Below are 25,825 nucleotides of genomic sequence, written 5' to 3' on the forward strand. Positions count from 1 at the left end.
AGAGAGAGAGAGAGAGAGAGAGAGAGGCAGGCCTCAATAAACTGCTGGTGGTGGGTTTTATAGATGCGCGCTCCCGCGGCTCGGCGTCACCGCGGCTTCCCAACGCTACGCGGTCGTCAAGGAGACGCGCACCTGTTAAAGTCTGAGAAGTCTTGTCTTTACTTCATTTTAAATCCTCCGGTCTGGAAAGAGAGGCAATTATGGAGAAGTCCCACCGCGCTAATGTCCTTGTAACTTCCTGTCTGAAGACGCCGGTGGACCCGCACACGAAAGTCCCGTTAGCTCAGTACGAGAGGGACCGATCGCTGCCGCGCGCGCCCGCTCCCGCGCTCACGGACAACAGGCACTACGAGAAAGAGGTGACTAAAAGCTATTATTATAAAAACAAAGTCCTTTTAATATTATTATTTTGACATTTGCACTTTTTGCATAACAAAATATAACGTTAGGCATATTACAGGCTATGTAAAACACGCTAATTCAGAGGTTTTCAGTCAATATCTTCCTGACAATATTCATCGTTTGGGCTTTAAAACATGATTAGCCTACACAATGTTGAACATAATATAGTCTAACGTTAGGGTGGTTAAACCTTTCACTGATGAGGAAGAAGAAACTTTCTTTATCAAGATTATGCTAATTTTGAAGTATTAAGGACATCAGTGGGAAAACCCGTCATTAGTTGCGGTTATGATTATTTATATACTTATATACTGTTTACTTATATATTTAGCTTTATTTAGGTATACTAAATATAGTTAAATAAACCTCAAATGTTAAAATTATTCATAAGTAAATGTTTTATTTATTTATTTTTGCGATACATGCATACATGTCCTCATTTAGCCACACAAACATGTGTGTGGTTTCTTATTGAGCACGGTGAAGAACCGTGAGACAATATAATGTATGAATGAAGAACAATGTGCCATCTGGCCCTAAAGATGACAGACCTGCAGATTAACAGCTTACAACACACACACACAAACAGACACACACACACACACACACACACACACACACACACACACACACACACACACACACACACACACACACACACACACACACACACACACACACACACACATGCCCCTAAACCTACACATCACAGGAAACATTCTGCATTTTTACTTTCTCAAAAAAACTCCTCCTGTATGATTTATAAGTATTTTGAAAAGTGGGGACATGAGTAATGTCCTCATATTTCACCCTCTCCTGTAATACCTGTGTCATACCCATGGCATTATACACATTTGTGTCCTCATATGTCACAAAAACATGCCCACATACACACACACACACACACACATATGCGCGTGCACGTTTTTTTACGGTCTATGGTGCACACACACACACACACACACTTGTCAGACCAGGATTTTATAAAAAATAGTGACGTAAAACACTTGAATCTCAACCAACCTTATGTCACCAGAAGGATCAAAATCATAAATAATTGGCCAGATATTCTTGCATTAACTCACCTTGCATTGCGTTTATTCTCAACCTGCTATATGAACTACTTCAGTGAGAAGTGTCTAAGCACGTCCCTGAGTGTATCTATCTTAATAGATGGAGTATGACTCTGGATCCGAGCTGGCAACTGATGACCGTCCTGCTAAAGACAGCAACGCTCTGCTGATCAAAGACTACCGCGTGACGGGCGATCACATCGACCTCAGGGAGTTCTACTTCTCAAACCAGGAGTACTACCGTAAGCTAGAGCAGCTGAAGACGGCTCATCTCCGAACCATGGCCGAGCTCGAACATATGTATCGCAAGAAACTGGACCTCAAAGGGGTGAGCGCTGCGGACAACACTGATCAGATCAGTCTGTGAGTTTATTCATCTTTATTTATTTTTTTAAAACACACACACTTTTTATAAATGCAATTGTAGTTTTTTGCTTTTACAAACTGAAATTTAAACTGGGTACATAACCTTCCGTTCAAAAGTTTGGGGTCGAATATTTTTTTTAGAAGTCCAAAGCATATTCATTATATATATAAAAGAATATACATTTTTAAATACACTACATTAACATTCTTAATTACTCATTTGAGTATTCATTCTAAATAATTAATCTTTAAGGAACTATTGAGCTCAAAATTCCCAAAATGTCAGATTACACAGTTCTGTTGTTTTGTTGAGTTATAAAGGGAGAGTTCACCCAAAAATGAAAATGTGATGTTTGTCTGCTTACCCCCAGGGCATCCAACATGTAGGTGTGTTTGTTTCTTCAGTAGAACACAAATGAAGATTTTTAACTCAACCGTTGCTCGTATAATGCATGTCATTGGGGTGTATTTCTATGAGAGTAAAAAACACACAGACATACGAATCCATATTAAACCCTGTGGCTCGTGGCGTCTTAAGACACAAAACGATCGGTTTCTGCGAGAAAACCAACAGTAAATGTTATTTTTTTACCTCATATCAGACGAATCTCATCTAGTATTCCCAGCGCCATTACTTCCATCGATTAAGGTCAAAATCTTTGGCATCCAGACCCCTTAGCAACCCTCCGGGAATCCTGCCCCTCCTCCAGATGACATGCAGGATCTTCCACAGGCCCAGCAGGAGTTTAGGACAGTTCTTGTACACTTTGTACGAAGTGCCGCCTGGTCCTGGAGCAGAGATTGCTTGTGCTTTCCCGAAAACCTCTCAAACCTCTTCAGCTGCAGCTCTGCCATATTGAACTGCACATTTGGCCCTGTAGGATCTATCAGAGTGCTGCACTCTCCCAACTCCTGATCTCTTGCTGGGTCACTGTATGCTTCCTTCAGGTAGTGATCAATCTCCTCCTTAGAGCCAGAGGCAGACAGTATTCAAGTATTTTTACTTTCCAAGTAATTAAAAAAAAAAAAGTATATCTACTTTATCAGTGTTCTTCTTTGGAAAACTTTTACTCCACAACAAAACATAATATTGTACTTTTTACAGCAATACATTTCATGTTGAATATTATTTCATACTTAATTACATAAAAAATGTAGTACTGTATACTTTTACTCAAGTAAAAGTATTCAAAGTTTTACTTGAATACAAATGAGAAAGTACTACATTTTTAGTGGAATTAAGTATTAAAGGTAAGAAAACAACTTTTATTCATGAAACTTAGTGCAATTAAAAAGTATGACCTTATATATTATGCTTTGGAATGCAGTGAAGTAAAAATTTTCTAAAGAAAAACTGATAAAGTATATACTTAATTTACTTGAGTAGAAAGTAAAAATACTCCACTAATGTCCGCTTCTACTTAGAGCAGACCAGCTGGCCGCTACGCTTCTGTCCTAGCAGCTCCTTAAAGGGGTTGGCAATGAATGCAGCTCGCTTTCCGGCCCTTTTTCGCTGTGCCATTCTGCCCGGTGGAGGATACTGATCTGTTTTCGTAGGATGCACATCAGCTGTGCCAAGCCAGTGCAGTCCTCTTCTCCTGCCTGCTTGTATTGTCGTTTCAGGGTCTTCATCTCCTGCCTGATGTTGTGGATTTTCTCTTCAGGTTGGTTCTTAAAGTAGGTCCTTTGGAGCCTCCTTCCTTCACCTCTTCACCGAACCGTTCGGATGCAATGCTGACATCTGACGATGATTGTTGTCATGGCTTGCATGTTTCTGTCAACCTTTCCCACTGTGGGGTGACTCCTGTCTCGACCAGACACTTCATCTTCCCTTGGTGGATCTTTAGGCCTCGCTCGTTCTTACAGATCTTGCCAGATATTGCTTTGGTCTAGTGCATTTGAATCCATCTGGTTGGGTTGCTCATCCTCCCCTCTTCTCGGGCACCCGTGGGGGTATTTTTTCCTTAGGTTCATCGTAGCTTTTTGGGAGTCCCCCTCACAGATAACACAGATTGGGTTGCCAGCCTGTTGCCTCTCTCTGAGCTGTCACTGACTCTCCAGTAGTCACCACGCTTTTAGTAATTGTCAACCAGTCTTTCCTGGTTGTCACTGATTGGTGACAGGTTAAAGCTGTGCAAAAACATCTAATGATGCTACTGGACACATCTTCAGTGATGTTCCTGGACTCATTTAGACTGATGTGGTCATTCTCAATTCTAGTCAGAATATGAGTCTAAAACTGCTACATTGGGCTGTGATTATGGGGCGTGTTTCAACCAAACCAGGAAAGACCTCAATTGGATAAACCTACAACCAATCAGAGCAACGAAGAGACACATAACGTAGTTGTCAAATGTCAACAGAGCTCAACTGCACTGTGTTGCCAAGTCTGCGTTTTTTTCCGCGGGGTGTTTTCCATGTCTGGGGGTTGAAGCGACCTCAATTATGTGATATAAATTCCCAGGAATGCGAATTTTAGGAGGCAACCTTGCCAAAATAACACACATTTTACCCCCCAAACACCATTTATTTTTCGGAAAATATATGCCATTATATGCCATTTTACGCCCCCCCCCCCCCAAGAAGCTATTGTTTAGGGCTAGTAGTTGGCAGGTTTTGTTGTAAAAACTTGGCAACCCTGTCTGCACACGCGCTGGAATAAACGAGCTTTGCCGGTGTTGTAAAAAGAACATAAGGATACACAGAGTACTTACAAACATGATCATCATTTCAGAGAGAAATAGTGAAGGTGAATGCAGATACAAACAAGCTGTCCGTTTAGGATTCGAACAAATTCAATACAAGACAAGCGCCTTAGATTACTTGGATGATTACGTTACTGTTTATCATCTGTCCGTCATCGTCTAAAGCCTGCCCTGACAGTTTGATTGGTCTGAACAGTTTCTCTTCAGCATAATTACTCCTCTATGGATCAAGTCCAGACTGAACTGCCCGAGCTCAAATGTTGTGGGCAGGGGCCAAGTTAGGTTGGCATCTAGGCTAGTACTCATTGGGTGTTTCGGGTCTTTCAACATCATACACTCTCATCCAGGCGACCCAGGTGAGGTTGATCAGACCCCAGCTTGTGTCCAGTTGGCAAATCTAACTGGAATCTACCTTTTTAAATCTTTCTGACCGCAAACTTTTGTATAACGGAGAACATTCCTTCAGCGTATTAACTGAGAAAATTATTAACATTATTATTTTTTTGTTAAATATGCAGTTCCCCAGTGATAACCGGTGGTCTGAAAAAAGCCCAGTCTGCTCAAGAGCTGCGGAGGACGTCAGAATCCTCTGACCTTTCTGATGAAGAGTGCACTGCTGAAAACGACGGCAACACGGAGAAAGGCCTTCTTGTCTCGCCCAAAGAGCACATTAAGAACATGTGGGATGACTTCAGTGTCAAAAAGCTTTCTCCACCTCAATGGGAACCGTTTTCCTCCTCATTGCAGAGCTTACCTGCTGACTGCCAGACTGACTGCAAACCCAAAAGAAGGATTAGGGGTCAACGGTTAAAAAAGCGCAAGCAAAACAGAGACGATGATTTGCATCCGAGAGTCACGGTCCCTAAGCCTTTCCGGATGACCCTCCGTGAGGTGGAACTGCGCAAAAAGGGTGTAAAATCACGCTCCGAGATCGAACGAGAGAACGAGGACCTCCGACGACAGCTGGAGGAACTTATCGAGTGCCAGAGGAAGTTTCGTGCCAGTCCGGTGCCGGCGCATGTGCGTCTCCCGCTGTACGAGGAACTTCAGGAGCGTGACGAAGAGCGCCGGCGGATCCATCGGGACACTGAGCAGCAACGCCTACAAACCTCGCAGAGACCCTTCAGCTTTCTGGAGCGCGAACGCCTCAAGAAAGAGCAGAAGGAGGCCAGGCTCCGAGAGCAAATGCTCAAGCACGACAAAGAGGAAGAGGAGAGGAGGAAGTGCCCGTTTAAGGCCAAACCCATCCCGCGGGCGGTGAAGGAAGCTGCACTCGGTGAGCAGCAGAAAGAGGAGGAGCTCTACAGGGCAATAAAGATGCAGATGCGGGCGAGAGAACTGCTTCACAATGCATCAATGCCTCCTAGCATGCTTGCACGGCGTCTCAGCGAGAAAAGGACACGGAAGGCCGTCCAGGACGACGTGCAGACCCACCGGCCCAAAATCAACACTGAAATTCCTGACTTCGACGGAAGCTACAGGAGGTTTCGTAAGCAGTTGGCGAAGAGCAGAGAAGTGCGGCCTGTGACAGCATGCGAACCCTTCCAGCTGCGCACGGCTGACATCGTTTCGCACAAAGAACGCATCATGGCCGAAATCGAAGCAGAGATACAGAGCCCAAAACCGTCACGCTGGCCGTATGTGAGCCCACGCACCCTCTCGCCCAGGACGCCCTCGTCATCCCGGTGCTCCTCGCTGTCTGGAAGCCAGGAATGCTTATCCGCTAAGATCACCGATGCAGCCAAGAAACGGCAAGAAGCTGTGAGGTACTGTGATTGTGATGCCCAACCCTGCTTTAAACCCTCATCCTGATAGAAGTGAAATCCTGTGTCTCCGGCTTTTGGGAATTCCGAAGCAGGAATGTGACTTTCCCTGCCAGTGTGTCTCCCATTAATAACGCCATGAAATGAGATGAGATGTAGCTGCCTCTCAATCCTCTCGCTGCTTTCAAGTCCTCCTGGGAGGTTCAATAGGATTGATTTTTGTTAAAAAAAAGTGTAGAAGTCACAAATACCTTTTTTCAAAACCCCTATTGGAAAAATGAATGGAAAAAATGCTTGTGGAACCAAGGCTGCTGAAAAAGTGGACGGGCACTGTCGGGACCTTATTGCTGCCATATGGCAAAAAAATAATAAGAGTAACTTGCTTGAATGCTTTTCTGAATTCAGCCAATATGAAGAGCAAATGATATGATGGAAAATGCAGAAAGATTGAGAGAACATATACAGTACAGTGCAAAAGTCTTAGGCACGTTAGTATTTTCACCCCCCCCCCCCCCCCCAAGCCAGTTATTTCAAATGGACTGCAGTTATTTATATATTTTGCAATAGTGTGTCAGTAGGTAATATCATTTTACATTTTCAAGCATTTATTTTGCCATTAATTATAATAACCCATTCCAGTGAGATTTGTGTCTGCAGAAGGGGTCGAGAACAGCTGTTTGATCCACACGGAGATCTAATCTTACCATCATCGAGTCCGTCTTACATGAAGAAACTGAAAAAACTGAGAAAAAATCCACAAGAACTGCGACGACATCTCCAATACGCTTGAAGAAACCCTCCTGCAGAGCTACAGTACTGTCAACAGCTTTAGACACTTGTGTAAAAATTCTGTAAAGTGTGAATGCTTTCAAAAATAATGGCATAAATATATATTTTTTTTCCAGTGAACTCCTAACAACTGTGTTTGGTGTTTAAACAGCTTTTGTCCTGGTACACTTGCTCATAGTTTTTCAGGGAGCTTTGCAGGAGGGTTTCTTCAGGTGTCTTGGAGATGTTGTCGCAGTTCTTGTGGATTTAGTCTCAGTTTCTTTAGTAATCCCAGATGGACTCGATGATGGTGAGATTAGAGGCATACAAAAACAGTTTTTGGGGGTGAAAATACTAAATGTGCCTAAGACTTTTGCACAGCTCTGTAGATTTATCATTAATTCATAAATACGTAGTAATTTCTAGCAAGCTTTAGTGCAATTCTTAATTTTGTATGTAATTGTGTCCAATTTGGCACTCAAAGAGTTTCCCACTATACTAATGATTACATTATGGTGGCACAGATGTGTGTGCACTTTAAAAAAACACAGTCGTTGTGACGTGACTTGAAGGCAGTGTTTTTCCCGAACCCTGTCCCTGCTGTCCTACCGTAGCGGCGTCATCCCTCCTTCAAAAGTGCAGTTTTAACAGATCTTTGCTCCTACGAGTAGAAAAGTTCTCGAGCAGAGAAAACAGGCCACAGAAGAGGAGGAGAAATGGAAGGAGAAGCAAAAACAGAGAGAGAGGAGACTTCAAAAAGTGATCACAAAGCGAGCCCAGGCAAACGACCCGCACGTGACCCTGGCTCAGACCTGCCCATTCAAACTAAAAGAGTTCAGGTAAACGCACATTTAAGGGTGGGTTAAGAGGTAATAAGGTTAATAAGGTCAACAGTGTAATTATAGATGTAACTAATGAAATTATTTACAGCTGTAATTACATTCAGGTATTTCTTAAAGCTGCAATCCGTAACTTTTTTTGGGTTAAAAATTATCCAAAATACATTTTTGAACAAGTTCAAAAATATCTCCTTACCTTAGCCTAATTCACAACGGTTTGATGTGATATGAGCGTTGTTAGGTTTAATCAACGTTGGCAGCGGAATTTATTGTAATGTTTTGTTCCCCAAAGTGGCAGACACATTACTTACTTGTTCAAATGACATTTTCCGGTGAAAATTCTTGTTTTGGTCATACTCCTTCGGATGAGACGTTAAACCGAGGTCCCGACTCTCTGTGGTTGTTAAAAATCCCAGGATGTCCTTCGGAAAAAGAGAAGGGGTGTAACCCCGGCATCCTTGCCAAATTTGCCCATTGGCCTCTGTCCATCATGGCCTCCTAATCATCCCCCTCTTCTGATTGGCTTCATCACTCTGTCTCCTCTCCACCAATCAGCTGGTGTGTGGTGAGCGTTCTGGCGCAATATGGCTGCCGTCGCATCATCCAGGTGGTGCTGCACATTGTTGGTGGTTGAGGAGATTCCCCCCTTCAATGTAAAGCGCTTTGAGTGCCTTGAAAAACCGCTATATAAATCGAACAAATGATTATTATTTCTTCCAAGATGTAGAAACTGTGATTCAGAACTACAGTATCCACACCGGTGTGGTGACTGACAGCAACCGCACATACTCCTCAAAACAGTAGATTAATCCGCTCTGAGGAGCCATCGATGCACAACTCACGTACAGATGATAACTCCAACTGCAGGTTTCAAACAGAGATGATGAGAAAGAGGCAAAACTTACGGACTGCAGCTTTAGATATAAGTACAATGTAAAAAGCATGTATGTACACAATAAGTGCATTATATCAAATTATTAATTTAAATGGTAGGACATTATTTTACATTCCTGTTCCTTATGTACATATGTAATTACAAGAACAGGGTAATAACCTACACCTAAACCTAACCTTAACCCATGTAGTTGGCTTATATTAACCAGTACTTTCTAAGTACATTGAAGGTACACATACTGTAAAATAATGTGCAACTGGTTTTTAAAAAGAGTTATACACCCATACTGATTGACCACTGTCACTAAACACGGTTTTCCTGCCTATAATGTAAATGTACCATAGTCTGTAAAAAAGATGGACCGTGTGTGTTACACTGTAGAAAAATGAAGCCAAAATAACGGTTGTTGCCGATTATGTCGTTCGTAGCTTGAGTCGCCGCATTTGTGATCCTGAGGTAGAGCTGTGCTATAAAGGTCCCGCCCACAATCCAGCTGTCAATCATGACTTTACAGCCTGATTTTATAGCATCAAAAAAACGAACTAGGACCAAACTTATAGGGAAAACGAACAGTGTGATGAGAACTACCTAAAATTACAGGAACCTTTGGAAAAAATTTTTTTTAAATGTAATTGGATTTTTTAGTTTGATAATTGGCTCCCAATCGATTACATGGAGAGGGCGGGGTTTAAGACCTATACTGCATCCAGCCACCAGGGGGGCAATTTAATTGCTTTGGCTTCACTTTTCAGGACTTTAAATTTTTATTTATTCGTATAAATGCTTATACATGTCCACATGGGAACAGGAAACAAGATCTCCAGAGACTGAGAGAGTTCCAGGCAGAGATGAGAGGAATCCAGGAAAGAGTGAAGGGAAGACCACTACTACTGGAGCAGGTTGCACAGGTCAGCTCTATTTTATTTTATTTTATTTTATGTATTTATTTACTAGTTTATGTTTGTTCGTTTTTTTATTTACATTCTTTTCTTTTTTTTCTAAGAAAAAGTTTCCTTTTTGGACATTTTTTCTGCAGCTCTATTGAGAGGACCAGCATCTCAAAGATGTCTTCAAATGATGTTGATGAAAATGATAATGTAAAGCTCTCTCTCTTCTCAGATCAATGCTAAGAGAGCAGCAGAAAAGATCTATTCAGCCACTTTGCATGGATGTGGTCTGACTGAGTCCTTCATCAGCAGTAAAGCTCCTAAAGCCTTGAAGCACAGACAGACTCCAAGCCCCGCCCACTCTGGAAGCCAGACTCCACCCACATACAGGTATGACTGATTGGCAAAAGAGCCAGCAGGTCAATATGGGGGTTAATAATATGCACAACAAACTTCCATATTCTGTAAAACTGGTTGCATCGCTTCAAGTCTTTTCTATGTGCTTTGTTATATATAGAGCTGTTTTACTTAAGATGCCTTATAAGGAGTGAGCAAAGATGAGCATAACCAATGTCTATCACACATGCAGATTGATATCTAATGACCTTAAGTGTCCATAGAAAGCGCTGTAAGTTTGTACAGCTGTTAAATGGTTAGTTCAGCCAAAAATGAAATTGATGTCATTAATGACTCTCCCTAATGTCGTTCCTCACCCGTAAGACCTCCGTTCATCTTCAGACACAGTTTAAGATATTTTATATTTAGTCCGAGAGAGTATGCAAGTGTATGCACACTATACTGTCCATGTCCAGAAAGGGAATAAAAACATCATCAGAGTAGTCCATATGAGACATCAGTGGGTTAATTAGAATCTCTTGAAGCATCGAAAATACATTTTGGTCCAAAAAAAAAAAAAAAAATACGGCTTTATTTTACTCTTCCTTGTTTGTGTACAATCCTCAAATAAAGATTAAAACGGTTATAAATCAGTGAATCGATCAATGATTCGGATCGCGTGTCAAATAGTGATGTCCGGTTCGCGAACGAATCGTTCTTTTTAACCGGATCTTTATAGTGAACCGGTCGAACCAGTTCACCAAATCGAACTGAATCGTTCTAAACGGTTCGCGTCTCAAATCAGGGCTGATCCCACAAATACTGTAGATATTAACTTTCTGCCATCAGTGACAGTCTCTCAAACTAAAAAATAAAACGAATATCTTGAAGTAGATGTTGTAACTCCAATCGTTAGCTGAAGTGAGACATGTTTTGCTGAGAGATCTGATGAACTCACGAGCAGCTGATACTGAGCATGCGCGTGTAACCGAACGTACCGGTTGTCGGATCCTCGGATCAGCAGTACAGAATCAAAACCGTTTCTATCGGACACGTTCGATACTGAGAACCGATGAGCCGATGAGCTGCGCATGCGTGTTATTTGTTCAGAGGAACGAAATAAAGGTTAAGTGTATAAAACTAATCACGTTTGGAAACATTATAACAAAGCTGTCACTGTATTATTTTAAAGTTTTGGAAACAATAGATTGTAAAACGGTCAAATTAAACATTTATTTGTTTTATCAATAATGCATGATATTTTCAGGAACAGCTTTTATCTTATTTAATTTCTAAGTCGATAAAGATTTTAAAATAGATGTAATCAAAACAGTAGGTTTGATATAGACTATTCAGCTTGCAGCAGTTCGCAGCTCAGCACCCTGTGCTCAGCACACACACACACACACACACACACACACACACACACACACACACACACACACACACACACACACACTGATACAGCGGTTCTCGAGTCAGATCGACCGGTTGCAACGGATCACCGGTACAGAATCGAGAACCGTTTCTATCAGACACGTTCGATCTTTCGGACATGTTCGATTCTGAGAACCGGTGAGCTGAGATACTGAGCATGCGTGAGAGCGGCGTAACCGAACTGTTTCTCTCGGACTGGGACAGCTGATGCTGATAATACATGAGCACGGGTGAACACTGAGGATTTGTGTAAGTAGGCCTATTCTGTCAATGTACGTTTATTTAATCCGTGTAAAACATCAGTGTTTGCACGACAGTGACAGTGACAGTCTCTCAAACTAGAAATAAAACTAATATCTTGAAGTAGATGTTGTAACAATCGATTCAGTTCTGTACTAAACTGTATTTAGTGCTGTTGCAAAACATAAATGAAAAAATGTTTCCAAGATGATGATGATGTCAATTATAATTATTACTATACTAAGTTTTGATTAGAAATACTTTATATGGATGTGTTTGAATGTATTTTCATCCGCCGGGATGATAGAAATGACGTCATTACGTAAAGACGTAAAAGAACCGGTGATCCGGTTTTTTTAACCGGATCATTGAAACGAACTGTCCGAAAGAACCGGTTCGCGGAAAAGAACCGAACTTCCCATCACTAGTGTCAAACTGCTGAAATCACGACTGGTGATCCAAATCATTGATCGATTCACTGATTCATAACCGTTTTAATCTTTATTTGAGGATTGAACACAAACAGGGAAGAGAAGACAATGCTGAATAAAGTCGTAGTTTTTGTTATTTTAGGACCAAAATGTATTTTCGATGCTTCAAGAGATTATAATTGAACATCTAACTTTGATGTTGTTTTTATTCCCTTTCTGGACATGGACAGTATAGTGTGCATACACTTGCATACGCTCTCGGACCAAATTTAAAATATCTTAAACTGTGTCTGAAGATGAACGGCGGTCTTACGGGTGTAGAACGACATTAGGGGGAGGAGTTAATGACATAAATTTCATTTTTGGGTGAACTAACCCTTTAACTCTTTCTCTGGCACGTGGATGCAATGAGACCTGCTTACCTATTCTGTGATACAGTTTAAAGACATTTTAGATGCATATTTAAATTAATTATTATCTTTCTCAGAGCCTCTGAATTCTTTTCATTCATTCTTTTGTATTAAAAGCAGAAACGAAGATCATGAGGATCTTCCAAACTCGCAGGATTCTCTTCTTGACGACTATCCAGATGATTATGAGGAGTTTGACCATGACATGGAGGCAGGACTCATGGACAGAGATGAGGACGAGAAACACAATGTGTATCATGACAGTGATGAGGAAAAGGGCAATGATGGAGGACACTCAAATGATGACGAGGGGGATTTTAATGATGATGATGATGATGATGAACAGGATGAGTGTCATAAGGACGATGACATCCTCAGTAAGCACAGCCAGAGCAGAAAGGCCAGTGAAAGTGATAACAGTGACCAGAGCAACAGCAGCAGAACAGGTAGTGTTAATTAGTTAGTTCACACAGAAAAAGGAGAAGATCAGGAAAGGAATGAGAAACAAAAATGCCCCTAGTGGAGATATGTAATTTGCTTCTGGGTATTTTATGTGTTTTGAAACTGAGCAAACCTCCATAGTAAACTGTTGTTGAATATAAGTATAATACAGTGAATCGTAAAAACCTTGTCAAGGTCACATTTCACCTTAAAATAATAATAATAATTTTTAAAAATATGTAAATGTACAAATTAATCCTATTTTAGGATCATTAAGATATGTAGCATATTATTGAAAAATAATATATATATATATATATATATATATATATATATATATATATATATATATATATATATATATGTGTGTATGTGTGTGTGTGTGTGTGTATATATAAGTATGTATAAGTACCTAATTTAAATATATTATTTAAATGAGGTACTTATACATCATGGGAGTCTATATAATAAGAGTCTGTAGTAATAAATAATAATAATAAAAATATTGCAATTGCAAAAAAAAAAGTACTGAGAATCATCATTGAAAATAAAGGGAATAATAATAATTAAAAAAAAAACCATCAAAAGTATAATTTATGCTTTATAGCAATGGAAATGTTCTGAATTATCTGCAAAATAATGCTGCAATGCAACGAATCTTATTGATAATCTTAACTTTCTTTATTCAAAATATAGTTATTTTTCTTTTTATATGGGGCAGAATGTGACCTCGACATGTTTACATGACATTCAGTTCACTCGATACACAGCAATGAATGTAGCATGTGGAAATATAAATGTCCTTCCCTTATTCAGACATATTTAATAAGTGTATATGACCCCAAAACACTACATTATTTAATATCTAACAAAATAAATGACTGTTTGAATGTGTGTGATTATTAAAGCGAGATAATGAAACTTGATATGTGAAAATAAACTTTATTATTACGATTTTAATATGCATCGGTTTTGTTTTTTAACTTATTAACTATAAATACGAGCGTATAAAACATTTTAAATACGAGCCACAGCCTAAAACCGCAAAGCATGGTCGGTTACTGTTTGTAGATCACGGGCAACATCTCAGTAATTTTCCATGCTCCACGCGGTCCAACCCACCTCACGCTCACGCTGTGATGCAAACCCGCCTCGTACATGAGACCAAGGGCAAAAGACGCGCTGGGAGGGGTTAATCCTGACGGACAGCGCCTCTAGCCAATCACATGCACCCAATGTGTCCGCGCTGCTCTCTCTCCAGCCAATCAGCTGCAGCGGAGGGCGTGTCCGCAGTCCGAATTTTACGCGGCGCTACGGGCTGAAAACTAAACCGAGATGGAATATGCCAGTCTGAACCGGTTTCAACCGGTCTTGCGTGTGATGCATGAGACTGGAGAGGAGCTGGGTCACAGTCTCTCGCAGATATTTGATATAAAACAACGTTTTTTCTGCAATAGACAAAAGAATAAACTAACGATTGGTTTAATGCTGTTGTTATAAAACGGACTGGGTTTTTAAAGCGAGCTGCAAACCGCCATACAGAGAGACAGATGAACTAACACGAGCTGCTGACTGAAAGAGGACCCGGACTCATGTACTGAAGACAATAATTAAAAATAACACCGAGATTTGTGTGCTCCGGGGTTTTTCCATGTATCGTTTGCGCTGCACTGTTGTGTGTATGGCTATACAGTGAGGTAACGTTTACCAGCTAGTTAGCATTCAACGTTAAAGTGAACTTGCTTGATACTCAAATTGCCTTTTGAATAGTTTTACACACGCTTTCGTGTAAAATGAGATAAATCAAACAGACATTTTTATTTTTCTACCTGACGTCTTGATCTTGTTTTGACGCGACGCATATTTCCAGGAGCTGCTCCCTGAACCACGTTAGCATTGTTTTGGGTTTTTTTCTAGCGAAAAGAGGAGTTTTGTTTAAAACAGGTAAGTTAAAGGTGTTTTATAAAACGGTTCTGTATCATAAATATTAACAACTGAGATAAACGAGTTGAATGAAGTGCTAGTTTGCTGAAACTGCTGATGTGAAACAGAAACAAAAACGCGGTTTGTTCCTTGTCCCCGCCCGTAACTGCAAACGCTCAGCTAGATTTCATGTGGGCTGCATTCAAAAAAAGTGAAATGTGTATATTAAGATCTATTAACTCGAACTGTTTAATTTTTTTCTATGTTTAAAGTAGTACACAGTTCAAATGTTGATATGCCATGTTAGCACTTCTTTAGCAGGGATATCAGTGATCTGCAAAACTGCACTCAGGGTCATTATAGGTTGTATTTCAATGCAAATGCTGTGTTTTGTGGACAAAAGTTCACCCACGTGGTGTGAGCCGCTGGTTTAGTGTCTAGATTATTATCAGATATCAGTGGTTCAAAAGCTAGTAGCGTAGATGTAATGGTATCACTAATCTTTAACATTTGTACCAGTGTATCATTTAATATACTATTTTATTTATTAATATTTAGAATTTGATTTACTCATTTTTAGTTAATTTCAGTAGCTTGTCATTTTTATTGGTTATTTTTAGTTTTTAGTTTTTTTAGTTCAAGTTTAGTAATTGAAGTAGTGCTTCAATTTAAACAAACTAAATGGAGATTAAAATAAATGAAGCTGAAGTTTTTAATATTTTTCTTAAATTACTGAATACATTTTAGTCAATTAAAGCTTTTTTTATTCATTCAAATGAACTTGATATTTGTTAACCTAAAGATATTGTCGGTCTTGTTCCCGTTTCTCCTGCAGCTCTATGCCGGCAGACATGACCATGTTGGCGGACCACACAGCACGACAGTTGCTGGACTTCAGTCAAAAGCTAGACATCAACCTGCTGGACAATGTCGTCAACTCCATGTACTATGACGTGGGATCTCAGGTATGAGTTTATTCGCGAAATCCGAGACTATTCCAGAGTTTCCATCATATTCGGATTGTAGTTTGGTGTTTGCCAGACACGTACAGTGCGTTATAAGTGTTTTTTGGTATGGCTATTTTAGCAGAGGCTTGCACAAGAAGTTCTGACCAACCTGAAGGACCACCCAGATGCCTGGACCAGAGTGGACACCATATTGGAGTTCTCGCAGAACATGAAGACAAAGGTATGGGGTGGACATTAATGCTTCTCTACATTTTGCCAGGCCAATATTTGTTCTTTGAGTCCTGCTACTGAATGGAAACCTTTAAGGGAGAGGACACCCAAAAATGAAAATTGTCATAATTTTCTCACGCTCAAGTTGTTCCAGACCCGTATGAGTTTCTTTGTTCTACTGGACACAAAGGAAGATATTTGGAAGAATGTTTGTAACCAAGCAGATCTCGGCCCCCATTGACTACCATAGTGGGGATACTATGATAGTCAATGGCTGCTGAGATTTGCTTGGAGAAATCTTCCTTTGTGTCCAGCAGAACAAAGAAATTAATTCAGGTTTGTAACAACTTTAGCATGAGAATAAATGATGACAAGAATTTTCACTTTAAGGTGCTTTCACCCTGGCACTTTGAAGGGACATTGATGCGATATGATTCGATAAAACAGTGTCTTTTTCATCAGCACTGATTACAGAGGTATTTTCTTTTTTAAGTATTTCATTTTCCCCATTGGGATTTTAAAAAAGTTTGTTAAAGCAGTATAAGCCATGAACCAAGCCAATTAGCTTCAAGTTGAATCACAACATTACATAACTTGAAAAAATCATTTGACTGTGAAAAACTATTAAACTCGAATTTTAAAAAAAACAACGGAGAAGTATAAAACTACTCATGTACCAAAGTTGAATGTATGTATGAATATATATATAATGTGTGTGTATATATATGTGTGTATATGTATACATTTTACATTTATTGTAATATATACAATTATTTCAGTATTTTGAGAGCTTGGAGAGTTTGACTTTATTACATCTTTCACATTGCTTCATAGCAGTGGGCGGGCGGAGCAGTGTTGAGCTTTGTACCCAATCACAGACATGTATTGAGCATGTAAACGTAATGGCCAATCAGATGTGTTTAAGTTAACCAGAATCCGCTCAAAACGGATCTGTTCAAAACAGAGCTAATTCTGAACACTTGCGAACCCTTTCATTATACTGTTTTGTCAAATTATATGTGCATTAGGTCTTGGGAGTGTAAATGTGAAATAACAGACCTACCTTTTCTATGTTATGTTACTTTGTTCATTTGATTAGTAACTTTTAAAAATCAAAAACCTTTTTTATTTTGCTTTTAGTACTACGCTCTTCAGATACTGGAGACAGTGATCAAAACACGCTGGAAGATTCTTCCACGAAACCAGTGTGAAGGTGAGGGAAAGCCTGACAACACTGATCTTAGTCTCTGTGGCAAGTGTTCTCAACTCTGGCCCTCAAGATCCACTTTCCTGGAGAGTTTGGCTCTAACCTACATCAAACACACCTGAACAAGCTAATCAAGGTCTTCAGGAAGTGATAGGCAGTGTTTCCACAGCTACTTTGAAACAGTAATGTGAGTTCTGATTACTCCTTTAAAAAGTAACTGTTACTTTACAGATTACTTGATTTTAAAAGTAACTAAGATTACAAGTTACTTTATTACTTACATTCAGCAGTTTCCGACAACACCCCTGCCGCCTCAATGTAGAAATGATCACCGTTTTTACCAACACTCACTTTATTGGAAGTGCATTTTTAACAGTAATGTCAACAGTGTATCTCCTGACATTAAGTTGAAATTTAAAAAAAAAAATCTGAAAAATACTCTCCCTCGAGACGCAAGAAGAAAGCAAAACGATACATTTTTATGTTTTACTAAGCAAAATGACTAAAATAGTAACTCACAGTGACTTGGATAAGTTACTTTAATCTAATTACTGGTTTGGAAACAGTAACGCGTTAGATTACTCGTTACTGGAAAAAAGGAGTCAGATTAGTAATTACTAAGTTACTGGCATCACTGGTGATAGGCAGGTGTGTTTGATCCAAGTTGAAGCTAAACTCTGCAGGACTGTGGATCTCGGGTCCGAGTTGAGAACCCCTGCTCTATGGAGAATGTACAACACCGTCCACATTATTTTACTATACTGTCATATGAAAACCTAATGATTCCTTGCACAAGGAATGCACAAAAAACCTGACAGGTTTTCCTGTCTGTTCACAGGAATTAAGAAGTATGTCGTTGGGCTGATTATCAAGACTTCCTCTGATGCCAACAGCGTAGAGGTAATGAAGAATGCTTCAGATGTTTTATTTTCTTCAGCCAATTCCACCAGTAATGCACTATTATACACCGATCAGGCATAACATTAGGACAGGTGAAGTAAATAACACAGTCTTCATCGTGGCACCTGTTAGTCGGTGGGATATATTAGGCAGCAAGTGAACATTTTGTCCTCAAAGTTGATGTGTTAGAAGCAGGAAAAATGGGCAAGCGTAAGGATTTGAGTGAGTTTGACAAGGGCCAAATTGTGACGGCTAGACGACTGGGTCAGAGCATCTCCTAAACTGCAGCTCTTGTGGGCTGTTCCCGGTCTGCAGTGGTCAGTGTCTATCAAAAGTGCTCCAAGAGGAACAGAGGAGAACCGGCCACAGGGTCATGGGCGGCCAAGGCTCATTGATGCACGTGAGGAGCGAAGGCTGGCCCGTGTGGTCTGATTCAACAGACGAGCTACTGGACCTCAGACTGCTCCAGAAGTTAATGCTGGTTCTGATAGAAAGGTGTCAGAATACACAGAGCATCTCAGTTTGTTGTTTTAACAGCAAAAGGGGGACCAACACAATATTAGTTCATAATTTTATGCCTGATCGATGTAGTTAAAAATTTTTTTTTTTTCATTTTACTATAGTTGTGGTCAGTTTTTTTTCTTTTTTTTAGTTCAGTTTTTAGTACTTCCTCAATGCATTTGACTGACGGGTGTTTTGCTCTTACAGAAAGAGGGCGTTTACATAGCAAAGCTCAACATGATCCTGGTGCAGGTGAGCATCATTTCAGGAACTTTTGTAGTCATAAATTTGTGACGTATGGCTCACAGTGTTCCTGTTTGTGTGTAGATCCTGAAGCAGGAGTGGCCGAAGCACTGGCCCACGTTCATCAGTGACATTGTGGGAGCGAGTCGCACCAGTGAGAGTCTGTGTCAGAACAACATGATCATCCTAAAGCTCCTCAGTGAGGAAGTATTTGACTTCTCCAGTGGTCAGATGACTCAGGTCAAAGCCAAACACCTGAAGGACAGGTACACGTGACGCTTACAGACAGTGTCAGTAGAGGTGTAAAGTAATTGATGTTATATTTACTCAACCTCTCTCTCTTTTATCTCTTGCAGTATGTGCAACGAATTTTCCCAAATATTCCAGCTCTGCCAGTTTGTCATGGTAAGAAGCAGAATATCACAGTCATAAGTCATTTTTTAAATTATCAAGTGCATGTCATTTATAACTCTGATTTAATGCTGTTTTCTTCAGGAAAATTCCCAGAATGCCCCTCTGGTCCACGCCACATTAGAGACTCTCCTTCGTTTCCTGAACTGGATTCCTCTTGGCTACATATTTGAGACCAAACTCATCAGCACACTGGTGTACAAGGTAACAAGACTGGAGAGTTTTTTTTAATGCAGCAGCTACATAAATATAAAAATTAATCTGAGATCCCAAGAATTTCTCTCAGATTTTTCTGTTAAAATTGTAATTACTTGATTGTGTGAAGCAGCAGTACACCGACTACTGTCGCTCCTCTCACAAAGGCGCACTGTCATTGGTTCAGCTTGCCAGTGCGTAAGAAAGAGAGGAAAAGTAATGGAGCGCTGGCTGTTCTCATGGGCTCTCTGCTTAAGCCTTTGTGTCCGAGCTGGTGCTCCTACATTTATAGTCCTTCACTTGTTTTGTGTTACAGAATATTTATCTATATTTGTGCTCCGATTTATTCCACAGTTTCTGAACGTCCCGATGTTTCGTAACGTCACTCTGAAGTGTCTGACCGAGATCGCGGGTGTCAGTGTCAGCCAGTACGAGGAGCAGTTTGTCAACCTGTTCACTCTCACCATGATGCAGCTCAAACAGGTATTCACACTTGTATACTAGTGTTCAAATGTCCAGGGTGCGGAAGATTCAGTTAAAACAAAAACAAAAAATGCTTTTATTAAAGATGGGGTGAGTGCTTACTGTTAACTGTTGTTGATATTTCAAATCACCAAAACAAACACACCCCTACCCCCAAAAGGGTCTCGACCCTATTTTGATAGCTCCGCCCCACACATACGTAACCCAGGCAACGACTATGGCAGAATCTGTGTGTAACGAATCCAGGTCGAATATTCAATGAAAAAGTCACCCCTTCCATTACAAAAACACAAACCGTTCTCATGAACAACTTGAAAGTACACAAACATGACAGTCCAGCTAACGAACATATTACAATTATGACCGGATGGGTTATATAGATCATGAAACAAACTCCCATATACTAGGAGTATAGTTTCTTCCTTGTCAGACACATTTTGTGAGCTTAAAACAGACAGTGAGGAGATTTAGATGCTCCATACGGTGTGGAAATGAACGGGTCTTTATCATTGCTGAAGTGATTGACAATACAATCGAAAATGAACAAACAAGTGAACATGACACACGAGCATATTCAAGCAAAAGCAGCATATATTAGGCTAGTTCTCGGCTAATGTCTGTCATGTGTGACTCCTGTGTTTTGAATAATGAGGTGCACAGAGCGAGAGCGAGCGCTGTTTTCACCATCAATAGTAGACACACCCCTTTACCTGCTGATTGGCTACAAGTTTGTTATTCCACTCGGCCCGAGTCCTTTTTCTAAAATGGGTTTGAAATATCACTTACCCCACCTTTAAGTAAGGATTGATTAAAATTGACTGTAAATACATTTATAATCTTGTTAAAGATTTCAAATAAATGCTGTTCTTGCCGTTTTCAACAATGATCATTAAATGTTTCTTGAGCATCAAATCATCATATCTGAATGATTTCTGAAGGATCATGTGACACTAAAGATGGGAGTAATGATGCTGAAAAATCAGCTTTGATCACAGGAATAAATGACAAAAAATCTGAAAATTGCAATATTTTACTATTGCTGTTTGTACTGTATTTTTGATTGATTAACTTAAAGGGGGGGGTGAAACACTCAGTTTCAGTCAGTGTCATGTCAATCTTGAGTACCTATAGAGTAGCATTGCATCCTGCATATCTCCGAAAAGTCTTTATTTTTTTTATAATTATATAAGAAAGATGCGCTGTTCCGAGTCTTTCCGAAAAAAGCCGAGCGGGTGGGGGCGTGTCGTGTGAGCGGAGCTAAATAATGACGTGTGCAGCAGCGCGCTGTGTGTTGAGTCGAGTGCGTCGTAAAGCTGTCTCATCCCTAACAGCGGGAAAAAAACTTTATTCAAAATAAAAATATGGCTTTTAATCAGATACAGCCATACATCTATGATCCGGAATCAGACCCAGAGGCTGCAGTTGAACAGGAGCAGCAGCAAAAACGACTAGAGCAGGACGTCTCTATGTGGTACAAGTCATACACTAACTATATAATATGCTTAGCGACTTGTGTTATTTACATATTTATACTTGAATTATATCGTCGTATTTTTGTCTTTGAAGGTGTACATGTGGGAAGTGCAGTTGTGCACGTGTGTTTGTGTGTTTACGCGTGGTTTGTGTAGACAGTAAGCGGACTGGTTTTGCACGGCAGGCTAGTTAGTGTTTACATAGAAAGACACGGAATAGTAGCGCATTTGAATGAAGAAGCGTGCTTATTTAGTTCAACATATTTCCCCCCTCTTTGTGTATTGTTGTTTGGAGTGCTTTTACAATACACAAACATAAAGTTACACATATAGTGGCCAGCTAAACAAATGTGCACGCACTACACATCGCATGCTCCATTGATCAATTAGCTATACGTGATCATGTTTGGGCTACTTGATGAGCATAGGCAAAAACACAGACATTTGAAGCAGTCTCACTCACCGCCTGCGGTACTAACGTTGGGACTGCTCCATCCTTCAGCATTAGGCGATTGGAAAAGCCGGCGTCAAGCTGGGCCTTGTTTATGAAACAGTCGGCACCGACATGAAGTGAACAGATATAAACATTCGCGCAACTCAGTTGCTGATCCGGAAAAGCAAATTACATCCACTGTTGCCTTAACGCGGGGGTTTTGGGGATTCTGTGCAGGACTGTCTTGGTCTGGCAACCAAAAACGCACTTTTTTGGTGACATTGTTATGTGCACATCACCTGTTTAGCATCCTACAAGCCAGCGCTTTGATGGGCGTAGCCTGTTACTTTCGCTCTCTCCCTCGCTCTCTCTCACGCGCTTCCGGTAGAATTGTCCGTAAGGCCCATACAAGGAAATTCCGCCCCCATTAACGTCAAAGGGGACGCATGATCTCAAAAAACTTGCCGAAACTTATGACTAACCGGAAGTAGTATTTTTGACAAAGAAATACTCCCATCAAACGTCCACCTTAACTTTTGAAACTTTGTCCATGTTTAGTATGGGATTCCAAGTCTTTAACAGTGTAAAAAGATCAGTATGCATGAAACAGCATTTCACCCCCCCTTTAAACATTTGAACGGTAGTGAATGGGCATGTTACTATATCTGGTAGGAGGACCTCTTGAGGATGTTTATGCAAAAGTGTGCAGATTACATGCCTTGAGTTTGACTAATTAAACTGGTCTGCTGATAGACGGCTGGTTGTGCTTTTAAAACGCTTTCAAACACTTCCATGCGCTTTCAAATGCTCCCTCCCGTGCATTGATCATTGTAACCAATCACAGACATATCCGATGAGCATGTGAACATAATGGTCAATCAGGGGTCTTTACAATTCCGCTCAAGCCTCACATTTGTAACATTTCGGTACCGAAGTCGGTACTTTTGACAACACTGCAAAGAATGAAAACAAAATGCCAAACCCACAAGCATTCATTCTTTAACTAAACCCTCATTATTCTACTTTACAGATGCTGCCACTGAATACAAATATCCGTCTGGCGTATGCAAATGGGAAAGACGATGAGCAGAACTTCATCCAGAACCTCAGTCTGTTCCTCTGCACCTTCCTCAAAGAGCACGGACAACTGATAGAGAAGAGACTGAACCTCAGGGAGACACTCATGGAGGTACACACACAGTCACAGGGATAGAGATGATGTGAAAGTGACACACACATGCATGCCTGATTGTTTTACTCCCATGTGCTCAGGCTCTGCATTACATGCTGCTGGTGTCTGAGGTGGAGGAGACGGAGATCTTTAAAATCTGTCTGGAGTACTGGAACCATCTGGCCGCCGAGCTCTACAGAGAGAGTCCCTTCTCTACCTCCACCTCTCCAATGCTCTCAACCAGCCAACACTTTGACGTCCCGCCCCGCCGACACCTTTACCTGCCTGTGCTCTCCAAGGTCAGTCAGTCACAATGTACAACAGCTCCACCTCAAAATGTTGGTAGCAGGAGAAAAACCGTCTGTGTTCTTGACCGGTCTCAGGTGCGTCTGCTGATGGTGAGTCGCATGGCCAAACCGGAGGAGGTTCTGGTGGTGGAGAACGATCAGGGCGAGGTGGTGAGAGAATTCATGAAGGACACAGACTCCATTAACCTCTACAAAAACATGAGAGAGACTCTGGGTAATCAAGATGGGCTTATAATGCATACAAAAGTGTAGGGCTGCATATGAAATCACATACTCTCTTGAGTAGGTACTTATTTTGAATAAGTATGTACTTTGCGAGCACTGAAAATGTATGTTCTACATTGCATGAATTGGGGTGTGAATCGTCACTGGTTTTACTATTCTATTCTTTTTTATGATTATCATGTCTTCGATTTGAAATCACGATGTGTTGCATCCTCAGTTTTCAATATTACTGCACACGGCTACATTTGGCTATGAATATCAGTCAGATATATGAACTCCATTTTATTTTATCTGCTCTATCAAAGTACACTTCCTGAATGTTGCAAACATCAAACACAACTTAAGTCTGAATACAGCAAACGACCATTTTGAACAAACACTAGTAAATACTAAAAGTGTGTAGTAGTGTTACTTAATCTACAATAACACTCATGCATGCGGCCTCACACACTTGCACGTACACGCATGCAGCCGCGCACACACTGGAAAAAATGCTCTTCTTATTTAGTATATTTTTCTTGTTTCCAGTCAAAATATCTAAAATTTCTTAAATCAAGATTAATTTACTAGATAAGTAAAATTACATAAGATATTTAGGGGCCAAGCACCGAAGGTGCGGAGGCACCTATTGAAATCGTTAGTGTTCCTATTATTATTATTAGGGGCCAAGCACCGAAGGTGCGGAGGCACCTATTGAAATCGTTAGTGTTCCTATTATTAGGGGCCAAGCACCGAAGGTGCGGAGGCACCTATTGAAATCGTTAGTGTTCCTATTATTATTATTAGGGGCCAAGCACCGAAGGTGCGGAGGCACCTATTGAAATCGTTAGTGTTCCTATTATTAGGGGCCAAGCACCGAAGGTGCGGAGGCACCTATTGAAATCGTTAGTGTTCCTATTATTATTATTCTGCTTCTTCTTCTTCTTCCGCCATAGGAGTCTCTGGCAGCCCATAGAACCGTATGGTAAAAAGTTGTGAAATTTGGCACACTCATAGAGGCCAGTCTGAGCTGTCACTATAGCAAATTTGGTGCCTCTAACTCAATCCCTCTAGCGCCACCACCTGTCCAAAGTTTCACTCATATTTATGCTTATAACTTTTGACCCCTAAGGGCTAGAAACAAAATTCTTTTTTCATCGGATTCCTTGGCTCAAGCCGATTCGATTTCACCCTATGATGTCATTTTCCGGTATGCAAATTTTCCCGCCATTTTGAATTTTCTGAAAAACCTACTTTTTCGAACTCCTCCTAGGCCGTTGCTCCGATTTTCACGAAAATTGAAACAGATCATCTTCAGAGCATGTTGACAAAAAGTTATGGAATTCAAGTTGATTCGTCCAATCGTTTTCAATAAACGCACAAACAAATTTTACGTGGAGGTTGCAAAAACACACTAAAGGCTATATCTCCGCAACGCTTTATCGTATTCAAACCAACCTTGGTACATGTCATCACAAGCATGACTTGAAGCAACATGCAGCGTTTCGGCGCAGCGCCACCTACCTGTCCGGAGATACGAAAAATGCCTATTTTGGCTTATAACTTCTGAACCGTTTATCCAAAAATCATAAAATTGGTCTCATTAGATTCAGGGCGTCATGCCGAGTCGACTGATATCCAATTTTACCATGTCGGCCATTTTGGATGTCGGCCATTTTGAATTATGTGCAAAAATGCTGTATTTTATGAACGCATGAACAGATTGTTATGAAACTTGGTATGGGTCATCACCACGATGCCCTGAAGTAGCCTGAGAAGTTTCGAAACAGCGCCACCTAGTGGAGAATTTTTTTTTTCAAACGCTTATAACTTTGGGTGTGGTTGACATATTTTGATGGGAGTGTGTTTTTTGGTCTCCTGAATCCTTGCCGACTCCAACGATACCAGACTTGCCAGGTTTCGGCGTATGGTTTGCGCAGAGTTGTAATTTAGTGCTTAAAAAACATTTGCTGATATCTTCGAAACCGCTAGTCCGATCGAGACGAAACCAGCCTCAGAAGTTCGGAAACATAGGTCGATAGCTATACGCTAATGCCCAAATCTCAAAATATTGATAGTAAGGGGTAGTAAAATCCAATCAAAGTCAGGTGTCAGTCCTTTTTTACGTGTTTTTTCATATAAATGTCTATAACTCCAAAACAAAATGAGATATTTTCACCAAACTTGACACACATATGTATGG

General features: G+C 40.5%; 2 protein-coding genes across 5 annotated transcripts in view; both read left to right on the forward strand.

Moving 5' to 3' along the window:
* The first annotated feature begins 127 nt into the window (after positions 1 to 127).
* Positions 128 to 13,193, forward strand: fam161a (FAM161 centrosomal protein A). Its single transcript, XM_067442604.1, has 7 exons — positions 128 to 359; positions 1,576 to 1,838; positions 5,065 to 6,312; positions 7,749 to 7,916; positions 9,620 to 9,719; positions 9,931 to 10,088; positions 12,673 to 13,193. The coding sequence occupies exons 1-7, from the start codon at positions 201 to 203 to the stop codon at positions 13,010 to 13,012; spliced, it is 2,436 nt and encodes an 811-aa protein (XP_067298705.1). The 5' UTR covers positions 128 to 200; the 3' UTR covers positions 13,013 to 13,193.
* Positions 13,194 to 14,321: 1,128 nt separating this feature from the next.
* Positions 14,322 to 25,825, forward strand: part of xpo1a (exportin 1 (CRM1 homolog, yeast) a) — a 42,101-nt gene continuing 30,597 nt past the window's right edge. The window contains exons 1-14 of one of the 4 annotated variants that reach the window (XM_067440820.1): positions 14,322 to 14,690; positions 14,864 to 14,937; positions 15,752 to 15,881; positions 16,003 to 16,104; positions 17,235 to 17,307; positions 18,140 to 18,201; positions 18,910 to 18,954; positions 19,030 to 19,211; positions 19,302 to 19,350; positions 19,441 to 19,560; positions 19,906 to 20,034; positions 22,970 to 23,128; positions 23,212 to 23,409; positions 23,494 to 23,632. In XM_067440820.1, the coding sequence (XP_067296921.1) occupies positions 15,756 to 15,881; positions 16,003 to 16,104; positions 17,235 to 17,307; positions 18,140 to 18,201; positions 18,910 to 18,954; positions 19,030 to 19,211; positions 19,302 to 19,350; positions 19,441 to 19,560; positions 19,906 to 20,034; positions 22,970 to 23,128; positions 23,212 to 23,409; positions 23,494 to 23,632 (1,384 nt within the window). In that variant the 5' untranslated portion in view covers positions 14,322 to 14,690; positions 14,864 to 14,937; positions 15,752 to 15,755. Of the gene's footprint in view, positions 14,938 to 15,751; positions 15,882 to 16,002; positions 16,105 to 17,234; positions 17,308 to 18,139; positions 18,202 to 18,909; positions 18,955 to 19,029; positions 19,212 to 19,301; positions 19,351 to 19,440; positions 19,561 to 19,905; positions 20,035 to 22,969; positions 23,129 to 23,211; positions 23,410 to 23,493; positions 23,633 to 25,825 lie in introns of all 4 variants that reach the window. The other 3 variants (XM_067440819.1, XM_067440822.1, XM_067440821.1) reach the window with 3 other exon arrangements.

Source organism: Pseudorasbora parva, chromosome 4, assembly GCF_024679245.1.
Source record: "Pseudorasbora parva isolate DD20220531a chromosome 4, ASM2467924v1, whole genome shotgun sequence".
NCBI lineage: Eukaryota > Metazoa > Chordata > Actinopteri > Cypriniformes > Gobionidae > Pseudorasbora > Pseudorasbora parva.

Coding starts and splice junctions, on each gene's coding strand:
- fam161a (XM_067442604.1), top strand. CDS start 201: ATGGAGAAGTCCCACCGCGCTAATGTCCTTGTAACTTCCTGTCTGAAG. Junction 360..1,575: donor ACAGGCACTACGAGAAAGAG/GTGACTAAAAGC, acceptor CTATCTTAATAG/ATGGAGTATGACTCTGGATC. Junction 9,720..9,930: donor TACTGGAGCAGGTTGCACAG/GTCAGCTCTATT, acceptor CTCTCTTCTCAG/ATCAATGCTAAGAGAGCAGC.